This window comes from Tauraco erythrolophus, chromosome 2 (genome assembly GCF_009769465.1).
Source record: "Tauraco erythrolophus isolate bTauEry1 chromosome 2, bTauEry1.pri, whole genome shotgun sequence".
NCBI classification, from domain to species: Eukaryota; Metazoa; Chordata; class Aves; order Musophagiformes; family Musophagidae; genus Tauraco; species Tauraco erythrolophus.
This window is the reverse complement of record NC_141466.1, coordinates 51,220,159-51,237,382: the sequence shown is the minus strand read 5'-3', so window position 1 is coordinate 51,237,382 and position 17,224 is coordinate 51,220,159. Positions and strand designations below refer to the sequence as shown.

The 17,224-nt window shown below is 40.2% G+C and overlaps 1 protein-coding gene across 1 annotated transcript in view; it reads right to left on the bottom strand.

Annotated features, from left to right (window-relative positions):
* The window catches only part of SNTG2 (syntrophin gamma 2), a 304,188-nt gene extending 301,747 nt beyond the window's left edge, over positions 1 to 2,441 (bottom strand). The window contains exons 1-2 of the mRNA XM_086608352.1: positions 2,114 to 2,441; positions 1,947 to 2,076 (exon numbers count right to left, since the gene is read on the bottom strand). Of these exons, the coding sequence (XP_086464478.1) occupies positions 1,947 to 2,018 (72 nt within the window). The 5' untranslated portion in view covers positions 2,019 to 2,076; positions 2,114 to 2,441. The remainder of the gene's footprint in view (positions 1 to 1,946; positions 2,077 to 2,113) is intronic.
* Positions 2,442 to 17,224: the final 14,783 nt, after the last annotated feature.

Sequence of the window (17,224 nt, the reverse complement as noted above, 5' to 3'; positions counted from 1 at the left end):
ACTCATCTAAAAAAATACCTGCTATAAGATGTTTCTGTTGGAACTTAAAGTGTATACAGCTTTTTTTTTTTTTTAAAGACTATGTATACATACATTCTTTCAATCATACACCTCTATTTAAAATACTCTGGAAAGTGAGGCTAAGTTGTTCTGTGTTTACTGGAAAGAGACAGCTTGCCAGGGCTTTAGATTCATGGTACTATTTCTCATTTATGGTCCAGGTAAACTGTATAGCCATAAGCCTTTAGTTCCTACCACTCTTGTCCAAAAGGTCAGGTCAGTTCACCATTCATTCAGCATCTAGTTTGGCCAAGGGCAGAAGTCTCATGAGTATCAGCAGGAACAGCATGTCCTATTGGCCTTAAACATATACATTTAACACAACTACAAGAATACCAGTCGTAAATTTCACCTAATGATAGTGATTATCCCTCACCTTTAATGCTGAAATATTCTGAACTGCCATACAACCTACTCAGCTGTTAACATTTTAGGTAATTGCTGCACAGATTATTTTTGCAGTGCAGGAACAGGTCTTACACATTAAGAGCTGTGGAACAGCTTTAAAACACAGAGGATTCTGCAGTAGGTTTAATTTGATTACTTCCTTTTGAATTACAGAAATTCTGAAAACCCAAAGGTTAAGTGTTTGCATCTCTTCATGCACAGTCGAAAGAGAGATGCAAATATACACTGCACACAGTGCAAAAGCCGGACAAGACAACAGTTTGTTTCCACAGATTTCCATGCAGGTTTCGTATACGCTTAGGATTTCAGGTACCCTGTACCCTTTGCTCCCACACTTGCATCTTCCAAATATTTATTCTGTTTTATGATTACAGAGGCTCAAAGCAATTAAAAATACACTGAGGGGAAACGCATCTTTAAGTCATCCTTCATGCAGCTGAAGGTAGATGTCTTCTAAACAACACTCTGGATAAAACACGAGGAAGATAACACAGGTTTTTTCCTTTAAAAATTGCAAGGCTGTGGTCACAGAAACAGCTTGAAGGACAGCGCAAAAAAAAAAAAAAAGGGCTGTTTATTTTAGCACTGGTAAATTATTTTATGCAAATGGCATGAAGAACTTTTCAGACAGTGACTAAAAACGCTGCAATTCCACTTCAGCAAAATAACTTTACGCGCCAAGAAGAGCAGCACATTAAACTAGTCTGTAACGATTTTAAAAGGCACGCAGGGCATACCCACTACGCTTTATGCAAAGGAGGGACAGCGGAGAACCGCCGTCAGAGGGCATCATTCATAAGTGATTTTCCAAATCCGCTGCCGTGAAGTAGCAAGTTATTTTCCAACTCCCTCACGGGCTTCTCTTAAAAGTGCGTGAGGTGCTAAATCCGCCGAAGTAGCTAAATTTTTTTTTTTTTTTTTTTTTTTTTTTTGGCAGCACAGGCTCGTAGCGCGGTTACAAACCGAAGCGATTCAACGCTGCCGCCGGGAAACTCGAAACCTGTCGCGGCGGGCTGCAAATCGCGACCACCGCAGGTCCAACCCCCACGGGGAGCGCGGGGGACAAACCCCACCCGGCCGCGCTCGGGGCGCCGCTGCCCGCCCGGCTCCTCGGACCCGCGGCCGGTGTCCGGCGGAGGGCGCGAGGCGCGAGCGGGCGGGCGTCCCGCCGGAGGCAGCCGCGCTGAGCCCGGGCAGCTGCCGCCGCCTCATCCCTCCGGGAGCCCCTCGGCGTCGCGCTGGGCAGCTCGGGCCGCCGTGGCGACCTGCGGAGGGGGAGCAGCGGCGCGACCCATCCCGCCGCTCGCCCTCCTCGGCCCGCCACGGCGGCACGGCCCCCGCCGCCCCGCTTCCCTCTCCCCTCACGTAGGCGCCTCCCTCCCACCCGGCGGGCAGCGCCGCCGGCGGGACCCTTCCCACCCCCCGCCCCTCCGCGGGAGTCGGTACCGGGACGGGCTGAGGGAAGAGCGGGTACTTGCCCAGGTGGGGACGAGGAGGCTGCCGGGGCGCTCGAGCGGTGCTGGAGGAGGCTGTTTCCCCGCCACGCTCATCTCCTCCCATGCAGCTGGCGTAGTCCTCGCAGACGGGCGGCTCGGTGGGACGCGGCGCCTCAGGCACCGACTCCCAAACGCCCGCCCCCACCGGCAGCGCCGGCGTCCCGGCTGCGCGGGGCAGGCTCGCACCGCTCGGCTCCGCGCTCTGCCCCGCGGCCCGGGCGGGGCGGCGGCACCGGCGGGGCGGGCGGAGGGTGGGACGTGGCGGGGCTCGTCAGAGGCTCGGAGCCGGGAGGGGAGAGGAAGGCGGTGGAGTCGCGCTGCCTATTTAACTTCGCTCTTCTCCGGGGGGAAGGCGCCGCCGCTTTCCCTCCCCTCCCCTCTGCGACCGCATCCCGAACGCCGGGCTCTAGGTGCTGCTGCGAGCGCTCCTGCGCTCCTCCCCGGCACGGCGCGGCTCGGCTCGGCCCGCCCGCGCCGCCCCGCACGGTTGCCGCCTGGCGCTGCTTCCCTGCGGGGTGGCGGCCCGAGGCACGGGCGGGTTTGGGCTTCGGCCTCCCGCACCTTCCCCCCGGGAAGGCCGTCGGGCAGGTGAAGTCGAGCCCGTGGAAGGGGAGCGGCAGCGCACCCCCTACCCTGCCTTGCCTGCGGGCCATACCGGGCACTCGCGCCCAGCATCAGGGCCATGCAGCGCAGCCACGCACAGCCGCCTCCGCGGTACAGAGTGCACCCCTCTCTTGTTGATTTCTGAACCAAAACCAAGAGGCGTTTGAGTATTCTTGGTACCCTTGACGTAGAGTAACGCAGGGTGATCCTTCTTTCGGTGGGAACAGTCCCCACCCCTGAGCACTGCCATCAGATTTTGCTCTTTGGTTGATCTTTGGCCTTCATCCAAGTTCCTAATGGCATCCCATGGCCCGGGCCATCAGTTTTGGGGGAATTTCTTGTAGGTCTGTGGTGGCAATGCTGCAGCTGATCCTAAGGCGAAGAGGTTCAACCTAGTCCATTAGTAGACTTTTTTTTTTTTTCCCTCGGGAAAGAGGGGAAAGCTCTTAACTTTTCCCATCAGTTTATTTAAGAAGATGAGCGTTTCATGCACAGACCCTTCTGTTTTGTTATCTAAGTGTAATTTGAAAGACACCTCTGTTCCCTTTTGAAGCCTCTGCCTTGTCATGCAAGGATGAGAAGCTATCACACACAAACATATCATAGGAAAAAAAAAAGATGAATGAAGCTGGCTGGACTTTTTCTAAAGTTCAAGATTTTCTCTGCCTAATGTTACTATTTTTGTTGCAAAAGCTTTTGTAAAAGCAGCACGAGAGTTAAACAGGAAAGAAACGTGCATCATCTGTTTAGGGGTAACTCCATACAAAACACTGCCTGCCTCTGCTATATTTTAACCCAGTATGAGCTCCTCTCTCCCCAGGTCTCCTTGTCCCAAAATACCTGACTTTTCCATAAAATCACATCTTACTTACCACAAGCAAACACTGCTTGCTCTCTCTGTCTACTGATTCATCTTTGCACATACCAGAGCCCTGCCGAAGATGGGGAGAGGTGGACAAGAGGGCAGTTTGCTCTGTGGGATTATGGGGTTTCAGTTGTTCTCCAGGGGTGATCGAGGCCGTCCATCTGTGCCTGAGTTGTTTCCTTTGCCATGCTCAGAGGCTTGGAGTTTGCAATGCAGCAAGGAGTCAGCGCCAGCCGTTCTTCTAAAGAGGTGGAGCTAGCACTCAAGCCAATCTGCCCCGATCCATCCTGTGCATAAAAAAGCCATTTATCTCACTCCATGCATGTAGAAAAGTGTGTGACAACACAATGGCAGTGTGCAATGTTAGAGGAATTGATTCTGGGCCACAGGCTAACAGTACCGTATAAACTTACGTGCATGCAGAGTGTGCCGGTGCTGTGAGGTGTGTCTTTCTGCTTAAGGTTAAAGAAAATCAAGGAAAGGAAAGCCACACAGATGAGCTGCAACCTGTTTGGAGATGGATTGTCTCAGGCTCCAAGGGCTAGGAGTTGCCAGGAACCAACAAATAACAGCGGCTGTCCTGATGGATATTTGCTAGTATGGATAATAGTTTTGCTGGGATTACAAACTTCTTGTCACATCCAGCTTTTCTGCTGATGGTTCTTCTTCATGCTCTTCTTTCATAAGTATGGTGCATAAGTAGGGATTAAAAAGTGGAGATGCAAGTTAGTGTAAATACAAAATAAATGGCATAGCAGTATGATAATACGCAGGGAATATATATGGGAAATGACTTACAGAGATAAGTAGAATAAAAAGCCTTTACTTTTCAGAATGTTTCTATTTATCTACAAGATGTACTTTTAAACTTAAAAATCTTTGTCAATTAGATATAATGAGCCTTGTACACAATATAGAACTTCCTGAGAAGCTTATCTTAACATTGACAATTCCATGAATGATTTATGGAATTCACGGAAAACTGGATAACATCGGACAGCTAAGGAACTTTTAATGCTTAGTTCTTTTTGGATTTAATGAGTACACTTCACAAATTTATATTCTCCTATGGTATTGCTGCACTGAAAGTAAGTGGGTACGTATGATTTGTGAGAGGATTTGGAAAAAATAAATTCATTATTTTGTACATAATTTGAGATAAGCCAATTTGTGATAGTCTCATCTAATAAATTCCTTTATTTCAAGGAACAATCAAGTTTAACAGCTTAAGAAACCTGTAAGCTTTTTAGCAGTTGATGCCTCGTTCAATTTGTTACTAGTGAAAAGCTTATATGCATTTTTCCCTTTCTTCTGTTCGTAGTTTTTCAGTTTCACTGCATCCGTGATCCTGCAAAAGGTTTTGCGTTTGCCGTTCCTGAGATATAACAAATGGAAGCTAGCTGTCAAGCAGCTACTTTAGTGATGACAGTTTTTATTTTTCTGGATTACATTAAATCCTGCAATTTGGAACAAGGCAATTATTTGAAAATTTCTAGCCCTTGAGATTTCATAAAAGCCTACAAAATGTCAAGAAAGTAATCATGCAAAGAGACAGTAAGTCAAGAGAATGCTGAATGTTTTCAATAATATACCATGATTTTAAGTAAAACTTAGGATTTGGGGATGTTCCTTCAGATAATGCCCAAGAAGTTTCATTAAGATCTGACTTGGCTGACAATAGGAAAATTGCAAATTGTGCAAAAGACTTGAATAAATTCAGCATTCATGAAAACAGACACAAACAGCTGAATTTGGACGATACCATATTACAAACCCATCTTTATTTCCTCTATTTTCACACATATGCTTGCATTTGTACATACAAACACACCCCGAGAGATGATACTTGGCTTAGAGAGTGGAAACAGAAGACTCTTACCACTAAAACAATAAATAATTTATTTTACTAAGCCAAATGGATGTCAAGGTTACAGGCTTTTAAAAGAGAAGTGGATGAAAGTGTAATTAGATTTTCCAGGAAATGTAGGTATGTCTTAGGCAGGCACTGCAAACATTTCTCTGTCCATACAAAAATTCACACAGCTGTTGAAGTCAAGTTGTTGTCTTAACAAAAGCTCCAAAATTTGCAGGTTTCTATGCATTAATATCTGCTGTATTCATCAGGAAAAAAGGCCCTTTTGTTAAACTTAATTGGTTTGTGAACTTCATTGTGCTTAATATTTTACTACCAAAATAAATGCTCCTTCATTTATTTCGTGTTGTAGGAAGAGATCAAAACTGTGGGGAAGTAGAACATACTTTTCTAAGGATTACGAGTTAAAAGTTTCTGACTTGGAAATCACATTGAAGGCAAGGTAAAAATACCACGTATTCCAAGGAAACTGCTGCCCATCTTGAAGAGGATGCTGCCATTTAGCCACCAGAATACCCCAGTTTAGGAGAAGAAGTAAGGAAGACACTAGTACACTGACAATCAGCATTAGATCCCTATTTCAATCTACTCTCCAGTTGTCATTTTTATTGTGTATTAAACTCATGAGTAAGGAGCAAATTTTCACGGAGTAACAACTTGACAGCCCATCACAGGACAGTAATGTGCCAGAGGCTGCTTAAAACATACAATGATAAATCACTAAAATTTCACAGGTACATTGTTTCGCTTCAAAAGACAAACACTTGTCTCGCGAAACTGCAATGTGCCAAATATGCTTGCTGTACCAAATATGCTGTAACTCACTGTCCCAGAAATTTCCTCTGTTCATTGCGTAGGGTAAGGAACTGTAACTGTATGTTTGGCAGTAGCAGAATGGAAAGAAGCAGTAAAGTTATCGGTAACCTCAAATGAAAGCAAGAGGCTGCTGTGCTTCAAATAAACAAGCATAAACTTCCCTTGAACAACTGTTCACCGAGAAAGGGTGATTGAAATAAGCATCTCACGTTTTTACAGCAGGTGGGTTGAGCAGTGGGTGGGAGAGATGGTAAGGAAGTTCACCAAACCATCCCTCCTGGCTCCTGACCCCTTTTTCAGGCACAGGTACACCGTACCAGGGCACCCTGCTTCCAAAAGTCAAGGACCGACTAGGGCAAACTGGTACTATTTTGACTGTCACTATTGCAGGAATGAGTATTGACTGCATCAGTCAGAAGTTCAGCATCCCAGGTTATCCAAGAGAGCAGTTCATCATTGCTGCCCTGAGCAGGTTATTATGAAAGACAATCAAAAATGGGTATCTGAACAACTAAACATCTGAAAGATGTATTTATTCTCAGTGGATGGTTATAGAGGGATATTGGACTGATCAGTATATATTCTTACTTCAAAATCAGACAATTTTGATAACACTGAAAAGATCAACGTAGACTTCCAGTGCTCATCACCAGCTGAGGAAAAGAAGCAAGCAGCAAGTGGCAAGCAAGTATCTAAAGAACACTGTGGAACCAAGCAGGATTTTAGTACTCTTTCGTGAAGCTGCTGATAAAATGCTCATTCTTAAGCACATTTGGTTTTTCACTTGCCTAATCTTTGAAATCTGCCTTGTATTGCCAAATGGAGGAGCTGATGTTCTGCAAACTGTAGTATTTCGTGTGTGCTGGTTCTCTACAGACAGCAGTGAGCCAGGACGTTCTGTGGAAACTATGCCAACATACAAGAGGGAATACAGTATTTTTTGGCCAAAGAAAGCACAAACAAGTACTCAGCTTGTGAGAGGGGCAAGAGATGAGTTCTGGAAACCTACTGCCACTACTGAGTTTTATCCAACCATTGCCTGGCACCGAAATAACTACCAGTTCTGGGAACAGGCACTAGGATATAGAAGTCCCTCCTTCTTGGGAAGTGCCTGTGTCACTGCGATAGCATGTGATGCTCATTTCAGCTTTCCCTTTTGCTCTGGTTTCTGCTCATTACATTTGGTAGCCAATGTATAAGCCTAATTGCAAGTTCTTTGTCATATCACGTAGTTTATTTACTTACATTCATTATTTATGGTTCAACAGTATTTGACCAAAATCTATACTATCATATAAATATATGCAAGTAGCCAAGGCTCGTTTAATAAAGAAAATGTTTTTCACGAAGAAAGTAAACTTGATTGTAAGTCAAAGCACTGGTAAGTTATAATCAATGAACAGAGGCAATGTTACGTGGTTTGAGTGACCAATAAATAAATCAGATGACAGAAACTCATGAGTACATAATTCATGGCCTACTTCTGCCAAAAATCCCGTAGCCTTGTATGTTGAATAATTTCAGTACTGATGGTCATGATTTTTTATGGATTTGTTGATTTATCCGTGGGTAGTTCATGAGCAGAATCAAGGGTGTAATACATTTCTTGAATTGTTCATGTAGCTGCGTTACTACACTACACTACGCTACACTACACTATGCTATACTATACTATAACGTTTTGAATCAATTCTCAGCTCATTTTCAAAGAGAAGTGGCTGCAGTTTCATTTGAGACAAACATGCTTTGTTGAAAAAAAAAAGGAGAAGTGGACAATTAGAAGAAAGTCAGAATTTTACTGGTGGTTTTATTGCCTGAAAAATGTTAGGAGTGTTTATATTTAATAGTCCCCATGCAAAATAGAATAGGAAATAAAAGAAAATGTTCACTGCAGTGGTAATATCCCTTTTCTGCTCATCTTTCTACAACAGTGCAAAAATTTTTGATGTGCTCTGGCACCACAAAATATTCATTTTTATTTTTTCTTAATTCAGTTTTTCTCTACCTTTTAAACTCTAAGGTTTACAGTCATACTTGTAGTCTAAGACATAGGAAAAAATATTCCAAATATTCATAACAAACGACTTTTTCAGGCATTCAGCTACCTTTACCAAGTTGTTTGTAATTTTATTTTATTTCTACATTATTCAGTCATACTCATAGAATGGACAAACAAAATGTTGATTAAGCTTGTTTCCTGTCATTACACAGGAATTAAATGTAAAGATTAAGTGAACCTAAACAAAAGCAACCAGTATTTTTTTGTACACCTATGCACTGCGAGCAGCTGACCACAGGCTTTCTAATAAATTTAATTACTAACTTCAGGACTTTTCAGCAGTGGTCTTGGGCGATTATGAGTCTGTAACAGCAAAATTGCCTAAGAATTAGGAGGCTATTGCCCAACTTGGATTTGCTTTAGCTTAACACTGACTCTGCAATTGTATGGTCTAAGTAAGCATAGTCATGACAAAAATAAGTGGTCGTTGCGTAACTAACCTGAGGGGAATGAGAAGAGACAGGACAGTCAAACAGACCTGTCTAAAAATAACCCTAAGCAGACCCAGGAGCAGAGAGAAAAGCAAGAGCAGACTCTTCCCAGCAGAGGACTCAGGTCACTGGTGACTAAGTGCAAACCCTTCCTCTTTTCAAGTGAGGCTGGCAGTGTCAAATTTAGGATCCCGAAGGTCATGGGAAGGGTAAGCATAACACTTGGAGATAGGATTAGATTGCAGGAAGTCAGCGTATAACTGAAAGAATAAAATTAATGGGATTAGCAATAATTGGATAATTTGGAATACATGAGTTAGTATCATTGTAACTGGATTAATATATGTATTTGTTGTATTAGGCTGCCAAGACGCTAATTAGACTACTAATAAATTCATGGCTCTGCATATGAGGAGTGTTCTGTTAAGCCAAAATAAATTGCTTCTGGTTTAGTGCAACACAGTTGCGGAGTATGAAGGCAACATAGACAAATCTTTAAGGACTTGATGAAAATTTTAGAGGGAGACAGAGCAGAGAGAGTGCTTTGGGAAGTCTCTGTTCCATTGATGAGGAAGAGTAATCAGAAGAATCTCTTTTAAATGTCCTTGGCCAAGGAGCAGAGTCCTCTGCTTCCTCCCTAGAGGAAGAGCTTTGAATTTAGAGAGGAGCCAACAAAGCTCATAGAGATAAGAAATGAAACCCCATAGCTTTATAGAAGGATAAAATGTACAAAGAGGGAATAAAGCTCAAGGGGATAACCACCCTTTCCATCCCACAGAAGAGGAAATAAAACCCTGCTGGGTCAACATTTCTGAAGACACTTCTAGGAGATTCCTTCTCTCATACACACACTCACACGCACACACAGATGGCCCTCTTTAGCCCTGATTTGGAGGGTATCAGGAGGCTTTTGTTCTGGAGAACAAGGTTTTTTGCTAAAGTAAGCTAAAGACCAAAAAACTGGACACCAATTGAAGACACTAAAATGTCCTGAGGGAGCTGGTGGATGAAGTTGCTAAGCTGCTATCCATCGTATTTGAGAAGTCTTGTACTAATAGTAGTTGGGGGATGCATGTGTGGAGCTACCAAAATAAATCTGCATGCAAGCAAGATGGCATCTGCTTTAGTTGCATTAAAAATAGTGGATCGCTCAGTATGGCCCAAATGATCTTATTATCCCAATGAAGGTAGTTATTCGACTAAAACTATGTAAAGTAGAAATAAGTATTGAGTATCAGAGGAAGAGAGAGCCCCCTGAAATTCAGAGTGTTTTGTATGAGGTGATGTTCTCAGACTTTTACCATGTCAAGTGTGAGACCTATATCCAATATGCTGCAACTACACAGATATCCTGTGTGAGGAATCTGAAAACATATGGGTTTTCTAGATCCCAGGTGGGATTTAAATAGTAGAGACAGAGCTTAGATACCATTTTGGGTGCATATCACAGCAGAAGTTCTAAATTTAATCAATACAAAGAACCATGTCTATAATCCTGTTACAGGCTTTTTTCCCCCATCTTGCTGTGATTTCCTTTACAAAATTGGCATATCCAATAACAGATTCGTTCCATTCAGTTCCTTCAGATTTTCTTAGCAATTTTGTTTTAATATACTGAAAGGCAATACATAAAACTAGCCACTGATTCAATAGCTACACTTTCTGTCAGAGGTGAGCTGTTTACTCTGAATTCTTATTAACATTTATGTCCAAGGGAGTTTGCAGACAGCGTCACTGAGATGAAGATCCAGCTGTAAATGTTATACTTTGTGTAAAAATAGTTACTATTCTGATCAAGTCAGTGGCCACTTATCCATACGCTCAGATGTAGTTTTTATTAAGCAAGAGACACTTAGTTAAAATAATCTGTGTATAATTATCTGATGTTTTATATGTACTTTAATTGATCGCTCATGACCTTGGATTCTTCTAATTCTTCTTGTAATCATCATCTGCTTTTGTGTCTTCTTACCAATCGTTACCCTCATTCTACTTTTGATACCAATTGGAATTTATGGATTTAGGTGGGTCTGAAATTCAGTCCCATTAGGTATATATGGATAGGCCATACACTGTAAACAAGAAATCAGAGAGCTGAAGAATTCTCCACTCACACAGGATTTGTTATGAAAGTCGTTGCTAATATTTTATGCAAGAGGATCATTTGGGCAAAAGGTAATTAATATAAATAAGGTTCTTTTTGACTTAGAATTATCTACTAAAGAATGAAAGGAGATTGTATGGATTGCTATTTGTACAGTAAGCAGAAAAAATACTGCTGCAAAAATGTTGACAGTACTTTTTTGTCTGTTTGTTTACTTGCTTCTAGCATTTTTCATTCTATTTAATTTTGTTTCTTCTCCTTTGAAAGTGAACTATTCTATTTTAGGTTCTATAAATTAAGGAACCTCTTTAGTCTTCTACTGCAATATTTAAAAATGAATGCAGTGATATGTTTACCTGCATTACCAGTGTGATGGAAATGGAAAAGAAAGTGTTTTTCAAAAGCTCAAGTGTAGTTTTGGCCCTGAAGATACTATTGTTAATTATGCTCAGAGAAAAATAGCATAAAGAAAGAGCAATCTGAATTAAAAATGAAGTATTAAAATATTATTTTTAAGGAACTGTAAAACTCTGGAAACAATCTGTGTTACTAAATAGTTCAAGAACTCTACCCAGAGTCTCCAACCATGTATAGTTTGGACTTCTTTAAAGTGCTAAACAAAGGGATGTTCAGTTGTATCTCCTACAAAGAAGCACGAGAAAAGAAGCTCCAATTCAGGTAGTAATACACAGTAATAAAAGTAATCAAATTTAATTTGGAACTGAAATTTTTTGTCTGTCATGTATAAGGCTTCAGTGTGTGTCATTTGTCACTCATAGGCAGCAGTTAGTTACAGCAGAATTCCTTTCTATAAAAAAAAAAAAAACTCAATACATGGTAAAGAAAAAAAACTTCTTTATTTTTTTTTAAATAAATACATGCAGTCAAAACAAAGTTTCTGATTTAATCTATGATGACATATTTAAATGTGATTCTAAAATTCCAAGGGACGGTTGAGGAAATAACATTGCAATGCAAGGAGAGCTAAAGAAGTATAATGAAGAGATCTCGCTTAGAAAAGTGTCATTGACTTCTTCAGTGTCAGTGGGCAAACCACTTATTATCTCTATTTCCCTATTCTCCCTCTGTACAGTTAGGCTTATTTTTTATTAGAGGAAAGTTACTGGCATAAATAAACTCAGAATTTTGAGAAATAAAACTAACTTCAGGACATAGTTAACGGAATTATGTCAAGATACTTATTACATTAACTCATACAGAAATTAATCTGCTCGGAGGCAATGCCTGCAATTTTACATTTGTGGGAGAATAGGAAAAAAATCAATAATAGATTATGTGAGAGAAAGGACGTTAGCTTCGGCTGTTTAAAATTTAGGAGTAACAAAATAATGTTAAATAGGATTAATTACTGGATAAATTCATATGATTCATTCAAAAGCGAAGGAGCAATCTATCTGGGTGTGTATCCAATATGTATACCTAATCTGAAAAGGAAAGCTCTGCAAGGTGAGAAAGCCTTTTTAGTTTTAATAGCTGTGATATATGAGTCCATAGTTCCACAATGAGAGCAATTTGGTGATAGCACTTGATTCATCCTGGGTGAATACCCAAAAGCAGTTTAAGCACTCTGAGACGACTCCGCAGTCCTGACCCAATCATGGTAACTCAGAAGATTGTCTTCAGAAGTGAATCCAAACTAAAACTCTGATGTGGATACATCTTTTTTCTTCCAACTCTCACCTGAGAAAGTATTGAAGGATCTCACAATTTGCTTAGGGCTTTCCTCTAAGGTAGGAAGATCTGCAAGAGCAACTCAGTGTGGTGAACAGCACACCAGTGAGAACTAACAGTTCATGCTCAATATCATCTCAGTACAAAGACTTTTGATAAATATAAAATACATTGGTAAACCTCTAAGCTTGTCTGAAAATAAATGATGACCTAAAAGCCAGATTTATGCTCTCCTCTTGACTAGGAATAGAATTCCAGAGTGGAGGGGACTGCCTTCTGTCCTCTCACCTGTAACATTTGATCAGTTTTGCAGTATTTCATAGGAAGAGTGAGATGGACTGATTCTGTTAAGGGTTATGAAGATTGGGAAATCTAATGAAAATGCTGGAGGCCAGGTCAATGTGTTTGGCTATGACTTTTAACCACCTAATAGAAAGAGATTTTGATCAATCTTGCTATTCTGTTCTATATTATCTGCAACCTGTGTTTTGTTATATACAATTTCAATAGGATGAGACCACGCTGAATGAAACAGATACTGTCACTTTAAAGAAATGTTAAGTCACCTCTTAAATAACTATGTCTGTAAAACTACTTCTCCATACATCTATGCAGTAGCTACAGGATACTGATTAGGCAACATATCAGTCTGAGTTAATTTAGCAGGAATGTACATGAACCATGCATTTATTTTTAGTGAATCAGTCATCTGTGCTTTTAAGAATCCATTGATGCAATGCAGTAATCTGTCAACATTTTTCCTGTCACTGGGATTTTCCTAATTTATTTGTGTAACTGCCAACCATCAAAGATTACTCCTGAAATAAAAGATGGTCTCATTTCATAGCAGAAAGAATTGAAACATCAAAGTTGGCTAGTGGTTCAGTAAATTTGTATGTTAATTTTTAGTGCCTGACAGAAATGCCTCACTAGGTCAGAATTTTGAAGCTTTTCCAGAAAAGAACAGTTTGACTTACAGAAACTGAGAATAATTAATGCTTTCATAATTAATCTATTAAGTAAATATTTTACTCGAAAGAGTTGATGCCAACTTATGCCAAGTGATTTGATATGCTCAAAGAGCATTTATTTAGTTTTAAACTAAGGAAAGCTGTGAAATACTGAGTACATCTTTGATCTGCAAAGGGTAGTCTTTACAGCATAACAGAGGCCTCAGTGTATCCTTAAAGAAATTTTAAGACACAACATCAAGACAGTCTTCTTATAGAAAGGTTGGATGCTTTTGTTTTAAAAAAAAAACAAAACAAACAAAAAACCCTAACCCCACAAAACCAAAACCCCCCACTTTTCCTTTAGTGTAAAGACATCTAGCATAGTCCAGCATATTTCTCCATTGTATCATAGAATGAGAGCTCAACCCTAGTTCCAACACATATAGTATGGTAACCTGGTTCATGAAGTTTTGCCTGGCTTGGATTTCAGGGTCATTTAAATCCAAGAGCTTCAAAGCAAACTACAACTAAAATTGCTAATTTTTGTTTCCCTAACCCACTTCTTTGTATTTGAAGCTGTTCTTATTTGTCAAAGGATCCAAATTTTGCCTCACTGAGATCACTAAGAAGTAAAAAGTAAAATCTGAAGCCAATGATCAGCTGCTACTCTCTTTACTGTAAAAAGTTTTCAATATTAGAAAACCAATAATATTAGACCATTCTACTAAAATTCATCAAGCTAGTCAACTATGATCAGGTTTTGAAATGGGCCAAATTTTCAAAAGTAGTCTCTAATTTGCAAGCCCGGTTTTGTATGTACCTTTGGTAGTATCTCTGTTTGAATCTGCAAGTTGTGTTTTGAATTGTGAAGACTTGTGTCTAATTTGTGTTATTACTATTTTGAGTAAGTGCTAATTTTGGTTATAAAAAACCTTCCAGGACTTGTTTTTGGAAACCCAGTGTAGGTATAATGTTAATACGTAATGCACTTCGCATTAATATTAAAATTTCTTATGATTTCTCTACTATTTATCTTGAAATGGACATTTCATGGTAAAAAAAGTATGAAAAGACTACTCCTTCTTTGAAATTCCAGTGTTATTTGTGAAAAATACTTTTGGGTCTCTGTGTTCATTTGCTGGCTTTATCGCAGTTCAGTGTGAATTGCAATTTAGATTTAAAATGTAACGACCGGTCATCATTATTCTGTTTTCCACATTCTGCCTCAGCTGAAATAGTGTCTTAATTTGAATAAACTGAAAATAATGTGTCTTACAGAAATTTACAAATAGACCACTAAATTATGTAGGATTAAAACAATCTGGATATTGTAAAAATCCTACCATGATTTGTTATCGTATTAAGTAGCACAGCTGAATAATCACCCTAAGCAAGATTGCTTTTGTTATTTAGGCAGGTATTTTGTATGGAGAAAGTACCCCATCTCGCTCCCATTCCCTAGCCAGGGGAAGTTGACAAAGAGAATTGCAGCCCCTCCAAGGATTTTCTCCTCTCCGTCCTTGGGGAATGCATGACACCTTGACATATGCAGGTAGAATCATAATTATAATTTTAGCTATGAGTAAAACTGGAACTAAAAGAAGAGAATATATGTGCAATCTCTGAGCCTTGCAATCTTTCACTGTGGCAGAATACCTTTCAAAAAACACTGTCATTTTTATAGGGGAGAAAGGAAGTGGAAAACAACAGGGTTTCGGCTTTTTTCTTTCTTCCTTTTTTACATAGGATGTTGCCTCTGCTTCTGCTGCTACTGATAATATTTCATCTTTTAGGCAGCATAATAACATTTTTCTCAGTGTTATTACAAGCGGAGATGCTTAACGATGAACATAGTATCAGTCAGTGACAAGAATTTTAGGCCTCTGTATCTGCAAACTGACAGTCATTTTTAATCTCTCATTTGGTGGATGTAGAATTAGTTAAAATCTTGTAAAAGCAATCACCCAACTAAAAACCGTTTCTGTTTTTCTCTACTTTCAACCTGCTCTCCAGCGTAGCAAAAATATATATTTTTGTGTGTGAGAAGATTTACAGAGAGTTTACTTTTCCCCTTTGGTACACAGAGGATCAAGTAAACAGCATGTGTAATATCTGACCTTCTGTGCACAGATTCCCCAGTGTGCCCTGAATAAACCAAGAAATCCAACTCCTTTGTATTTAGATCCCTCAAAGTGCAGGGATATGCTGTAAGTCAATCAAGATCAAAATATTTAAATAAATTCTGATGATTTGAAAATTAAATAAAAGAAGTAAAATCCATGGATTTTCTTACACTTGCAGAATTTGTAATGTGTTTCCAAAAGGTCTACTGGAAATGGATTTTTCATTGCAGAAAGCAGTACTGCAGTATCATCTCAAAGCACCTATTTCCCTTGCCTGTTGCTTTCCTCAGCTTCAAACTTTGAGAAACTTTCCTAGACCTAATCTCTCCCCACAGGTTTGTTCTTTCTCTTTAAACATAAATGAACCAATTTTTAGAGCACTGTGAAAAAGAAAAGTGAAATATATTTCTCTCACACTAAAAAACCAAAGCAAAACATATATACAAACAAAAAACAGTTGCAATTTTTCTTTACAGAACCACTTCCACTGCTGATGGTGTTAAGTGTTGAAACTTGGCATGGATAGACTGCTGTGGAAAAGTGCCTCTCTGCATGTTCTAGTAAACATTGCTTTGAGTTGACCAAGTTGGGAGAGTTCACAAATCACATGCTGAGTATGTACAATGGGTTTACTTCATACATTTTTGCTGAGTTTATAATATATGAAGGTTATCTCCTATGCTGCATAATGAAATGTATTCTGCAGGTGCACAGATCTGAGGAAAAGCTTCAGCAGGAGTCCTGCTGTTGGTAGCATTTGTCAAAGAAAATCCATCGGCTGGATGCAGGCTGAGATCTGCAGCAACTGAATCAAAAGCTCCCTTTTCTCTTCTTCCCAGGAAGGCTCAAAAGTCATCGAGCTGTTTTTGTGCTCCCTTCCCCTCTTGTGCAGTCTGGCACTCTCATCGATGAGAACTGTTGTTGTGGCCCTTTGTTCAGTGGGAATAGTGGACGACAAAAAAGCAGATGAAAAACAAGCATTTCCAAAGGTGCAAAGGAATGTACTAATCACAGAAGACTTGAGAAGGTTGATTCTGTAGATCGGCATACAGAGTCCAAGTCTCTCATGGCCTAGAACCATAAAGATCAGGAGAAGCCGTGTTGTCCATGATGGAGCATCCTGGAATCTGAGGTCTTAACAGTTCTGTGCATTTAGCTCTCCTCAACCTCCTCACTGATGTGGCCCTAGACCAAAATGATACTAAAAATGGAGTTTGGAATTGCCAGGATTGTAGAATTAAATACATAAGGCTGTTGTAGTTTTTCAGAAACGAAGCATCAAATATTTAGGAAAGTATAGTGCTTACCACGTGGGCACCTGGGCCCTCACTGAAGGTGCCTCCCAGCTTGACAGCTGTCTTCAAGGATGCCCACACAAGCCAAGACTGGGAACCTATTTCAGATAAAGACAGTGAATCCAGATGTTCTTCCTCTGTTATAGTGAGAAATTAATCTGAAATCTCCACCCTAAGCATAAACTTCCTTCAAAGCTACATGTATGCTGTGATATCAAGTGCAGTCCTGAAACAGTATTCAAAATATATTGTAGTGATATCTGGTACAAAGGCAGGGACAGAAGATATTGTAGAACCCACAGCACTAATGAGAGTTTTTAATTGACAAGTGTTTCCTCCCAATAGCTTTATTTGGCAAGATTTCTGTTTCAAAACTTTTCATTCTTTGACGTATCTTGACTGGAATTAATTTTTCATGCGCAACTAGTGTTGTAAGACATTTAAAA